Raw genomic sequence first — 13,788 nt, 5'->3', positions numbered from 1 at the left:
AAATAATAAAATTAAAATATTTTTTAATATTTTATTTTTATAATTTTGTCTTTATTTAATATTTAATAGAAGAATTATTAAGTAAATCGTAATAAATAACAGAAATATAATTTCCGGTGGCAGCTCAATCGATGTTCGTAGTTGATCGTTACGTTGTACATTATGTCGGTGCCATGTCAGTTTAGCTTGAACGATCGTGGAGTGAACTTCTTTTGTTATTTTTTTGTTTTTAATAATTTATCATTTTGAAATTTTAATCTTATTCTTAATATTTCTAATAATTCGTTTTTTAATCATTCCTCTCATTTTTATTTTATTTTAATTCGTAACGTTATGTTCAAGCTAGACTATCGTGCAATAGTTTCGTTTCATATGTTAGTGTTTTCCAGATCTTCCGCGTCTTCCGCGTAGTGCAGTTTGATTTCATTGTAATCCTGGACGATCGTAAGTCCCCTTTTCCCTCATTTTCTTTCCTTTTATTTTTATGTCTGTAAGGTGAAAATTATATACTTCATGAGAGTAAGATCAAGCGGAAGTAGTTGCCATTTTCTTTGTTGTTTTAACGAAGTTAATTCGAACAGGATTTTTGCAACTCTTTCTAAAGAATTACAATCAAAGAAGATATAATTTGTGCTGCGTTTGGGAATAATTTGATTCTTTTGAATTAGATGATGCCCGTGACGTACACCGCCATTACATGACCCGTTTTATGCGGTGATTCGACACATTTTGTCATTTCTTAATGCCTATATTTTGGCTAAGGAAATCACACGTATAAAATTGGTAACCCATTAGGGATCTTTTGCGATTGTTGATGAACGGAAGCAAAAAAAACATTGTTTTTCTGCATCGCAAAAAAACGCAGTTTTCTAGCTTTGTTTCATCTGCAAAATTCGCAATACGTAAATAGAATAATAATACATTTAATGTTTATATTCTATTTCGTGCTACCTTCTATGACCGTGGCGACGGAAATAGAATATCAATTATCCTCGTGACGACGTATCGGACGAGACGGGCAATGTAATCAAATGAGCACAGTTACTTTCAATTTTATTTTTTTTATATTTTAAATAGCATCGTTCCGTTATTTAGGCTCTTCTTTTATTAAGAAGTTCGCCATTGAATAACATATAAATTAAACAATTGCACAGTTTATAAATCCTGCCTATTAAAAATCTAATTTAGCTAGGGCTTAGCTTAGTTATAAGTTTAGCTAGGGATTGGTATATGTTTTAGATTAAAAAGAGGATAGGCGATGATTAGCACGTCTACCTCTTTTTCGGGTAGGTCCATTTTTTTGTATACCGTCTGTTCCAAATGGAATAAACGGTTGATATACTGTGATGATGTCTACCGCAGTTTAAAATTTGTAAAGGAGGGTGGATGGGACCGTTGGAGATAGGGCGAGTCACCATTTGCAGCAACCTCCTCGTGGTGTGACTTGGGAAATTTGTATTACTACATAAGTAAAACAAATTTGCTAATGGCTGCAACGATTACAATTTTTAATATTTTGAACATGTAAAATAATATCATTAATAATAATAATATTATTACTATAATATCATTATATATCATCTTACATTTGTATATATTAATATATTTTATTCTTAAATTATTTATTATTTTTTTTCTAAGTTAATACATAAATATTTATATTGCAAAAAGTATATATGTATAAAATAATTATTTCTGTATTTTTTAGTAACGATATAATATTATTTGAATTCATTATTGAGCAAAAATTACAATATATTGATTATTATATTCATTTTTAATATAAATTATCAACATATTAAAATGAAGTGAATAAGTAAAATAAGTTGAAAAACATAATGAATATTCAAAAATTTAAAAAAAAGAAAAATAAATATTGTAATATAAATGTGTAATTTAATAATTTTATTAATGATTTAATTTATTAATATATTGGATTTTAAAATGGAGAATTATCAATTAAACAGATCAAAACAATCTCTTATATTGATTAATAACAATTAATGGAATGTTAATATATATAAAATTGATATGTTGTATTTATTTTATTTTCTATAATTTAAATAAAATGAATAAAGTTTGTTTCAGTATTTATATTATTTGTTAGAAGATTTACATTATTTATAAAAATATGAAAAAACTAATGCATAAATGTAAGTAAATAAAAAACTACATGATCTCTTTAAAACATAACCTCACATTTTTATAATCAACAAATTATATATTATAACAGATTTTATTTATATATATTTTATTATTTGTAAATGACAAAATTTGACTATTTATTATTTATTTTTGAAAAATTTAATAATTCCTAATTTTTTAAATTATTTTTCTATAAATAAAATACGAAATTGATATTGTAATTTGTAAAGATTCATCGTGCAGAAATATAAATTATTTTACAATGAGTTTTCCCATTATCATAATATCAAATTATCGTATTTTATAATTCATATAAAAATATACATTAAAACTATAATATTCTCTATTTTTAGGAAGTTTAATTACCGGCATAAAGATAAATTCGTGTATAAAAATAAAAAGAAATAATGCTAAAAAATAAAAGACCAAATGATTTATTAAACAATGGGAACGGTCATACGAGTAGTAATTTGTACTTAAAACAAAAGTAGTATAAATATTTTTCAGAAATTATCTTTCAAACTTCAATGATATCTTAATTTAAATAATTATTTAATTTGATAAATGATTTAATTTTTGAACAAAAAAAAAGAATTTGTGTTATTCTTTACTTGAAATATTATTCATGTTATTTAATACTGTTTTCAAATACTTATATTACTTATAAGAAGATATACAAAAGATATAAGATTGCGTTCAATAAATTGACATATATATGAATAAAAGATATGTGTTCTGATTGATATTTTTTAATCCAGTAGTTTCATAATTATATTGTTTTATGAGATATTTATACTTATGATAGAATTTTTATAAATTTTTATATTTTTATAAAAATATAAAATTATTTCTTTATATTCTTCAAGATTGATTTTTGACGATGATTAACGATAAATAACTATTTATATTAAGATGATGTTTTAAAAAACATTTTTTATATATTTTTTGATATACATTGATATACATTTTTGATATACATTATACAATTCATGATATGTATATATATATATTTATTTACATTTATGGAATCTTAATCTTAGTCAAAGTTTTTTTGATAAAATCAATTAGTGATAAAACTGATAAACAAGAGATTAATTCACATTTTAATGTAATAATTAAAAATACATATTGTTTATTAAATACATCGAAATAAGAAATGTATTTTTAATTTTTATTATTATTCATCAATATATACATTTCTAAAAAAATTTGACACAGAATTCGTACATTTTTAATTCTATTATAAATTATCTCTTTATTACTATCATAAATTTATTAAAATAAATTATAATAAATATGAATATATAGAAATATAAATTATACAATATTTTGCACACAATTCTAACAATTCTATTCTTATTTTAGCTCTTAATTTGATATTTGAACTTTGTGCTTTCATGTAAGTTGCCTGTATTTGGAATAGATTTATAAAACACTGATAATTTTATCGACAATATAATCTAAATACACTCTGTCCTCATATATTCATCATATTCATTTTAACAAATTTTGCATTTACATGTACACACACTCGCGCGTGCGTGCGATTTAGTATGTATATATATAATTTGACACAATATATATATATATAATTTATATAAATGAATGGTGAAAAGAATAAAAAATAATTCATTTTTGAGAAACTAACTAAAAAATATTTTTTCATCATATTTTAATAAATATATTTTTTTAAATATAATATTATATTAAATAGTAAAATAATGAAATTTTAACCATAATTATTATGATTTTGTCAATATAATTTTAAATAAGAATTTTTATAAAGGAATTATAAGAAAATGGATATTTATTATTAAATTAAATATTCTGTAATATATTATTTTAAATAAAAAATTATAGAAGATTATTAACAATATATTGTGTTATGACAAATTGACAATACATTATTGCTGCAATCTATTATTAAATGAAAAAATTAATTGTGTATACATAATATATAATTATATATGTTTAAAAAAAAGTTAAATATGAGGATGTAAAAGAAATAAAATATATACAAATAACTGATAATGATGAATATATATATAATAACATGTAATGTGTCATAAATAATTTATTATTTCATGAAATAATAAATATTTAATACATAATACATAAATAATTAATACATATTCTTAATTAATAAATAAAAATCGTTTGTATATAGAGAAAAAATATACCTTAATTTTTTATGCACATATAAAAAATCAATAAAAAATAAGACTATTGATTTGCTTTTTCTTTCATTTAAATTAATGATAAATTATTATTCTTATTTTTTGATGACGTCCAATGAAACGTCAAATGACGTGCATGAAATTTCAGAAATCAAAATATATTTTTTTAATTTTTTAAAAAATATATAATATTAAGACAAGTGATAATTTCATTGTAATGAACAACTTGCAACTTATTTAAAATTCTATAATAGATTTTAATAATAATAATTTATATAAAAACAAATGTATTTTGAAATATTTTATATTCGTTTTTTTTAAGTATAAAGGAGTAATTAAAAATGGTATTAATTTATTACTTACTGCAATAAAATTAAATTTTTGTTATAACTTTAAGATAAATATGTTTTAAATATTTTTTATTGTTGTAATTTTAAAAAGTTTATCAATCTAATAATCTTATTGAAGATATAAAATTTAAGAGAAAAATTTTAAATGTTATTTGAAATAAATTAATTAATCATAACCGGTCAACTAATACAGCAACGATTACTAGAGATCACAACTAAATAGCTCCTTCACGATCTCGACTTTGATCATATTAACTCATCACTCTCTTGATTATCTTTCTTTGTTGTGTCCTTAAAAAGATGGTGGATGCGTGGAAAAAAGAGTGAGAGAGAAGTGGAAAGAAAAACAGAGTGAGAAAGAGCACTCTGGAAAGCAACGGCGGTCAATGGTGATGGCCGCGATGCAGCTAAACGGTTGAGTCAGTCAGTCAGTCTCGAGACACCGAGATTCGTGTATCGTTGAGAGATTGTTCAATTGGTTACTGTCTCCAATTTTTTAATAGTTTATCATGAGTATAATTCTATAATTTTAAAAACATTCATTGTTGTTCTACGTATAATTGTAAAAATTGTAAGCGTGTGTTTTATTTTTAATTACTTAATCACATCATTATGTGCTTCGAAGACGCGGAATATAGAAGTTGAGTTACTCTTGTTTCTGACTCGAGGATAAAGTTGATAGTCTATACAGTTGTTAAACATATACTCCTAAAGTTATGGTCGTCTCTTTTTGACCGACTTCGCTCGTATTGCTAGTTCAATAATGTAAGAACGCGCGTTATTTGAAATATATTTGATTTTATCCTTAAAATCCTCATTGTAATATCTTTAAGATAAAACGATCTTATCAAATTGAATTTAATAATAAGAACTATGATATTTAAAAAATTGTTAAAATTGAATATATGTAAATAAATGCCTATAAATTTATATTTTTCTATAATTAAAAAAATTAATAAAATTCATGTGCCAAAAAAATGTGTAATATGTTCCAATATAAAAATAAATATTTGTAAACTTACAATTATATATAATAAGTAATATTTTATATCCTTAAATATAACAAAATAAAATTCACCACGCTTTTTGTGATTAAGAAAAGGTTACATTTTTAATTTAAACATATGTAATGTAATGTGTATATTATATTAGATAAATAAAAAAATTAAATTTGAAAATAAATAATTTTTCAGGCAATGAGAGAATTTGTATGCTTATGCAATAAAGAACGAGAATACAAGATTACGAAAAAGTCAATTCGTTTAAACAAATATCGATCATAAAAAAAGAAGATTTATTTAAATTTTATAGCAAATTCAATATAAAAAGTTCTAAAAAAGATACAGAATGAAGCTCGAAGGAAATTGTTCGAATGAAGATAATACTAATGAAATATTATTACAACCTACTAGAAAAGGTTCTGGTTCTCGTTTACAAATTGTACCTGCACAACATAAAACGATTACTCATTTACCGAAAAGACCACCGGTTGACTTAGCATTCACCGATTTAACATATAGAGTACGAGAAGGTAACAAAAATAGTAAGTATTTCTATTTTTCTTTTATATTTTTATAAAAGCTTTTAAAGATAAATAAAATTTACATATATTTTATTTTCAAACATATAAATACTAAAGTTGTTTGAGACATCATTGAAACGATTTATTAATTTATTAATTAATTAATTAATTTAAGAAAACATAATAAATTATTTTATTACTTCTTTTATTTTTTCTTTTGGTCATATTTATATAATCAAAATTGATAAAATTGATCACAAAAGAGAAATATTATTAATATGTATATCGTAGATATACATATTATTAACATATAATACATTTTCTTGATACATAATACATATTCTTAATTATATGCTTAATAAAATCTCATTATTTAAATTTAATATTTAAATTATATATAAAATAAAATAATTTTATAAATAATATTTATAAATAAAATAAGATATATAATGTAGAAAAATCAAATGAATCATAACGATAATGTTTTTATTATCGTTTTTATTTTATCTATCTATATATGTATACTTTTCTTACTACACTATATATATATACATATTTTTCTTTTAAAAAATAACTTTCTATACGAATTAAATATTAAAGTGAAGAAATTAAAACAGAGATTTTGCAAGAAGATCGCTTACGACATAAAATTTTAACAACGATTTCCAAAGTATAAGCATTTAGATATAGAAAATATTTTTTATTGGTATGTTTTTAAATTTTTAAATGCGACACTTAAAACAGATTATAATTATTTGAGAAGAGAAATTTAATAATTTTGCGTTAAAAAAAATAATAATTGAGTAAGGCAGCAAACACAATAATAGAATGAATGATTTGAAAGACAACCTTTGTTTCTATTTATCATTAATTTATACTCGACCAGCTTATGGCTGGTTTGTTCCAATTACAGTATCTGGCGATAAAGTTTCATTTTACTGGTAGCAAGCTAGCGTTTTCATTTCATTTTATTTTTCAATATTTTTCTTTCTCTTATTTTTTTTCTTTTTATAATTCTATTTAAACAACTAATTAAATTTATTTATTAAATTTATTAAATGTTTTGAAATAAAAATTTAATATTCTTTCGGATTATTATTTTAAAATTATTAATTATATTTTCTTAATTTAATATTTAAAAACATTCGTTGCATTCGAGAATATTATTTTTTTTTCTTCTTTAATTATGAGTCGTTAAGAGTTATATATATTTATTAATATTTTATATTAATGTAATATATATAATATTTGTAATGATATTTATAATAATCATCCTCTTTTTATAGAAAATATTCAATAATAATAATAATAATAAAGAATCAAAATATTAAATATGTTCATTATTAAATAGATTTAAAATTTTATATAAATATTCGAAATTTAATTTGATTTTTTACTAAAGTTATCAACATAAACGTTACGTCTGCAAACAAATCCATGGTCACGCAATCATTGTTATATACACATATTAAAGTGTGACGTAATAGCATCATAATATTATCATAGCATTAATCTGATATTGCATATATAAGTTAAATAATTTTGCGTAAAATATAATGATAAATTATATTTATAATTATATTATTCAAAAATATTTTTTATATTATAATATAAGAAAAAGAAAATATATATCTTAAAACATATTTTAAAATTATATACGTATGAATCATAATGAACATGCATATATGCGAAATCATAAATATAAAGAATTCATTTTTTTATAAATAAAGTAATTACACTACAATTTTTTTTCTTATCATTAAAAATAATTAAATAATTTTTAGATGCAAAGGTAATTTTAAAATCTGTCAGTGGAAGATTACGATCTGGAGAACTGACAGCTATTATGGGACCTTCCGGCGCAGGAAAATCTACTCTCTTAAACATTCTGACCGGATACAAGTGAGTCCTTATATTTATGCAAATTCTGTAATGTATTCATTAAAAAAATCAATGTTCGTTTGTACATATTAATTATATTTTATTTATAAATGGGTTTTTAGTAAATAAATCAAATAATCAATCAAGAATAATTCTTTCCGTCAATAAAAAGTATTACATATATAAATTTTTTCTCAAATATTTTCATTTTTTTTCATGATTTATTATTTTTGCAATTCTTCTACAAAAATTTTTAAATATGATAGAAAAATGTTCAACGATGTTAATTATCGATTTGAATAAAAAACACGAATGAGTTATATAGATTAAGTATAAAGTAAGATATAATATCGAGGATCATTATAATTACTATTTATATATTTAATTTTATTTTTTAATGTTTTAATAATTACATAAATTATACGTTAAAAAATAAAATTTTGATATCATATAAAAAAATCATGATAAAATTTATCATTATTTTTAATTCATTTTAACAAAAAAGAATATTGTTTTATTTTTTTAGCATAAACGATTATATATTTAAAAATAATTGAATTGTATGCTTAGATCAACAGGTACTGAAGGAAGTGTTACAATAAACGGTCATGAAAGAGATCTTAGTGCCTTCAGAAAATTATCATGCTATATAATGCAAGATAATCAACTTCATGCGAATTTAACAGTGGCTGAAGCCATGAAAGTCGCTGCAAATCTTAAACTTGGATCGCATGCTAACAAAACAGAAAAGGAAGAAGTGGTATATTTCTTTCATTTTTAATATAATCTATAAAAAATATTCTTAAATAAATATTTATTTTAGAAATTGGAAGAATAGTAAAAAAAAAATTTGACTTTTCAATTATATTATTTGTGTCATTTAGATTCAAGAAATTTTAGATACACTTGGTTTATCCGAGCATCGTCATACTATGACATCGAATTTGAGCGGTGGACAAAAAAAAAGACTTTCTATTGCTCTTGAATTAGTCAATAATCCACCAATAATGTTTTTTGATGAACCTACTAGGTGAGCAAATTTTATATATATATGTTATACGAAGAAAAAGGAAACAAGGATGTTTTTAAAATGTTTATTCATTTATAGAAATTATAAATTTATATCAAGAAAATATTTTTTCTTCTTAATAGATCAATGCTAACTAACTTTCACTATCATTAATGCTAAAGAATCTTGTTTTCTGTTTGTACATATACATATAGTATATCTATATTTATGTATATATACTATTTATATTTAATAAATAACGGATATTCTTTGAATTAAATTTTTCCTAATAAAGATACAATCATATTTCATTAATTTGTAATAATATCTATATATATAAAAAATTATATGTTATAAACAATGAAATTGACGCGTACAAGTTAATTTCAACAAAGAAATAAAAACATGAACTAAGAGAAAGTATACAACCAATCTTGAAGTTTTTGAAAGTCCTGCTTTCTCGCTTTCACTGAAATTATATATAATATTCTTTTTTAAATATCGTAATTGTTTTTATCTTTGCATTTACCGAATTCATCAATTAATTTATCATTTATGTGTTCATCTTAATAAATCTTTTAAAAATTGATTAAAGCTTTGGAAAAATTTTTGAATAAAAATCTATTAGAATTTTGTTTTGATTAAGGAAAAAACAAAAGATCAATTTATTTAACAATTATTTAATGTATTTTAAAAATTTAATGAAAAGAGATACAAATCTCGTCTCGTTTAATTTTTTGTATTTTTTTCATATTGTAGTGAAAATATTGAATAACATATATATAGTTTTTATTAATTTACAGTGGTTTAGACTCTTCGTCCTGTTTTCAATGCATCTTGCTCTTAAAGACTTTAGCTCGAGGCGGAAGAACGATAATATGTACTATTCATCAACCTAGCGCTAGACTTTTTGAAATGTTCGATTCGTTATATACATTAGCTGAAGGACAATGTGTGTATCAAGGATCTACATCACAATTAGTACCGTTTCTTAGAAATATAGGGCTCAATTGTCCAAGTTATCACAATCCAGCCTCTTTCAGTAAGTTATTTATGACATTGAAGTATCTTAGCTTTTTTTAAAACACTGATTTCAAAATAATGATTATTATATTTTAATTTTCAGTTATTGAGGTATCTTGTGGAGAATATGGAGATAATATCAAAAATTTGGTAAATGCTATAAAGAATGGAAAATATGATATTCGAGAAGGACATCCATTTCCTGAAAATAAATTGGAAGAACTCAATAATTTACCTGATTCGTTTTCGAAAAACGAAGAAGATGGAAAAAATACTGAAAGAAAAGATAAGAATGATGTGAGCAATCTGAAAGAAAAGTTTGAAGAAGATAAAGTAAAAAAAGAAATTAATAATAAAGGAATTATTTCATCTTACGCAAGTAATGATATCGCAAAACAAGGTAGATAAGAAAATTGAATAAATTATTAAATAATTTATAGATATATCAATTATTTTTAAATATTTTGTTATTGTTATTGTCTTTCTATAATAGATGTAGTAATACCAATTGATATGGAAAAGAAGGATAACGTCGATGTAGCTTTACTCGATGAATCAATTATAGTCACTCCAGAGAGATATCCCACGTCGGAATATCAACAATTCTGGATTGTTTTAAAACGAACTTTACTTTTCAGTCGTAGAGATTGGGTAAATTAATCAATTCAAATTTTATTTAAAGTTTTTAATTTTTTTAAATAAAAAATTTTACGATTCTAATAATATTTCCTTTAGACTCTTATGTATCTTCGACTCTTTGCTCATATTCTAGTAGGATTATTGATTGGCGCACTTTATTATGATATTGGAAATGATGGTGCTAAAGTACTTAGCAACCTTGGATTTCTATTCTTTAATATGTTGTTTCTTATGTATACATCAATGACTATTACAATCTTATCTTGTAAGTCATATTTTAAAAAATGTTTTTATTTATTTTTTTGCTTCCTTTGTTTATGATAATATTTTAAAAACTTTTCTTTTCACAGTTCCATTAGAATTGCCAGTACTCCTGAAAGAAAATTTTAATAGATGGTATTCTCTTAAGGCTTATTATCTAGCAATTACTGTATCAGATATACCATTTCAGGTAAAAAAAAAAAATTTAATTTTGTCATAAAAATGAATTAAATTTTTTTTATATGTAAAATTTTATATGACATATGATCTTTTTTACAGGCAGTATTTTGTGTTATATATGTTACGATTGTATACTTCATGACAAGTCAACCAACAGATATTATGCGATTCAGTATGTTCTTAGGAACATGTTTACTAATTTCTTTCGTAGCGCAATCGGTTGGATTGGTGGTTGGAGCAGCAATGAACGTACAAAATGGTGTATTTTTAGCACCAGTTATGTCCGTACCATTTCTTTTATTCTCCGGCTTTTTTGTTAGTTTTGATGCCATTCCTGTATATCTTAGATGGATTACTTATCTAAGCTATATTAGATATGGCTTTGAAGGGACTGCGCTTGCTACATATTCTTTTGGTCGAGAAAAACTTAAATGTTTCCAGGTATGATGTACTCTTCTCATATATTCTTTCTTTTTTTTAAATTTCATATAAGTTAAATTATTATGTCATTTAAAGTAGTATGTCTTGAATGGTTAATTCAGAATGGTTAATTTAAAAAAAAACTTTGTTAAAATTTTGTTTCTACACATACATATATATAATATATAAATATAGCATAAAATTGCAAATAATACAATAATATTTTATATACACAAAAATCTATGTTGCTAAAAATTGTTGGTCTAGAAATCTTGATTTCATTTTGAAAAATGATCCAATATATTTTACTCTTTTCTTATTATTTATTTTTTTATTTACAGGTATACTGCCACTTTAAAAACCCAGAAACAACATTGGAGGAATTAGACATGCTCGATGCAGATTTCACTCTCGATATTCTTGCCTTGCTTTTGATATTTGTTGTTCTTCGAATCGCTGCCTATTTATTCCTCCGTTGGAAATTAAAGACTGCGCGATAGATCGATGTACAATTATTATCAATTTAAAATGTTGAAATACTTTTATAAACGAATGTTAATGGATTAAGGTAATAATGCATTTTTTACCGTCATCGTACAGTAGAAGATTAATAATCTTATGTTTTAATATCGAGAATTATTTTCTGTTCATAATTTTTAATCATCAAGACAAGTTCATATGAATACTAAAATATAAAAATATTATATATATAATATATATATGTTTATATGCAAATTAAAATATTATCCATCTATAATTTATAATATTATGAAATAAATATAATTTATTTGTTTTTATTAGTTGTACGATGACAATTCCATAATGGTTGTTGTTACGATAATTGTTAAAATCTTTTGGATCCATTTTGTTATATTACAATATATTACAATATTATAAATGGTGATCTCAAGTTGATCTTAAGGATGTATTACCAGTTTTGAAAGAGATAATTAGAAAAGAATATAAATGCATCTGATTTGAATGCATAAAAGAACTAATCAACTATTCTAAAATTTCGCAATTTTATTCTTTGAAAAGGAATAAGAGGCCTTAAATTAACAACATTTCGCAAGTGATTATATTTTTATCTGCTCATGGCTGTGAGTTTGACGATGCAGATAACAGAAAATAAATGCAATAATATATATTTTTTAATTTTAACACGGACATAAATCGATGTTTTTTAGAATGATATTTAAAATGTTTTAAGAATAATATTTAAAATAATAAATATCTTCCTATATTTATAATCATGAATGTTAAACTTTGGTAATGCATCACGAACATCGAACTTAAGATTTAGAATAAGTTTACCAAAATTTTACATATATTGTATACATTTTAATTAATGTATGTATTTCTTGAGCATAATTTTTTAAGGGAATTTATTTGTATACAAATATAAACCACATAAAAATATATAACAAGAATAGAATTTTCAACAATTTTGGAAGAACAATTTTATCGTCAATTTTTATTTAAATTATATTTTTCAAATGTATTAGAAATTATGATTAATCATTCATGCACAAAATAAAATTAAAACATTTGATTTATAGTATGTTAATAATATTCATTAATTTGATAAATGTACTTTAATAAAAGATATGTTTATATCTATTTATATGGAATGAATTATATATATTTATATAAAAAATGGTTACGCAATCGATATTCGATAATATATATCATTATATCGATATCCGGAATATAAGAATTTTTATAATAATATAATGGTAGAATTTCTATAATTTAATAATGCCAAATTATTAAATTATACTTTTAATATGATAAAAATAAAAGAAATAATATAAATATGTTAATATGAAATACGTAATATATGTGTAAAATATATGTAATATAATATGAGTCATGATGATATTGCAAAACATTGGAATTATGCGTATCGGATTATGGAAATTCTACTATATATAATTTTATATATATATATATACAAATATATATATACATACATAAATCTTTTATAAAATATCATGCATGTGAATGCGTGTAATTATGCTAAACTGGCATAATGTTTGTTGTATTTAATAGCGTTTGTTTATTACGAATAAAATTGTTTTTCATAATATTATTAATTTAAATATTTATCATGTATTACTAAGTAAAAGAAATATAAATATATATATTTTTTCATTTTCAAGATGAATTTGTGAAACCATT

The 13,788-nt window shown here is 22.2% G+C and overlaps 1 protein-coding gene across 5 annotated transcripts; it reads left to right on the top strand.

Annotated features, from left to right (window-relative positions):
* The first annotated feature begins 147 nt into the window (after positions 1-147).
* Positions 148-13,768, top strand: LOC108000872 (ATP-binding cassette sub-family G member 1). Of its 5 annotated transcripts, none has more exons than XR_009829592.1 (13): positions 148-5,774; positions 5,866-6,215; positions 7,979-8,096; positions 8,646-8,835; positions 8,960-9,105; positions 9,888-10,126; positions 10,211-10,507; positions 10,601-10,758; positions 10,843-11,011; positions 11,097-11,197; positions 11,287-11,628; positions 11,949-12,175; positions 12,409-13,768. XR_009829592.1 is itself a non-coding variant. In XM_062074375.1 (13 exons), the coding sequence occupies exons 3-13, from the start codon at positions 6,020-6,022 to the stop codon at positions 12,105-12,107; spliced, it is 2,115 nt and encodes a 704-aa protein (XP_061930359.1). In that variant the 5' UTR covers positions 149-2,153; positions 2,499-5,774; positions 5,866-6,019; the 3' UTR covers positions 12,108-13,768. The 5 variants fall into 5 exon arrangements, 4 of the variants coding, with proteins under 4 accessions (XP_016917026.1, XP_061930359.1, XP_016917029.1 ...); XM_062074375.1 differs by having other exon boundaries at positions 149-2,153; positions 2,499-5,774; positions 11,949-13,768; XM_017061537.3 differs by having other exon boundaries at positions 11,949-13,768.
* The last annotated feature ends 20 nt before the right edge of the window (positions 13,769-13,788 follow it).

The sequence above is a fragment of the Apis cerana genome, linkage group LG4, assembly GCF_029169275.1.
Source record: "Apis cerana isolate GH-2021 linkage group LG4, AcerK_1.0, whole genome shotgun sequence".
NCBI classification, from domain to species: domain Eukaryota; kingdom Metazoa; phylum Arthropoda; class Insecta; order Hymenoptera; family Apidae; genus Apis; species Apis cerana.
This window is presented reverse-complemented; position numbering and strand designations above follow the sequence as displayed.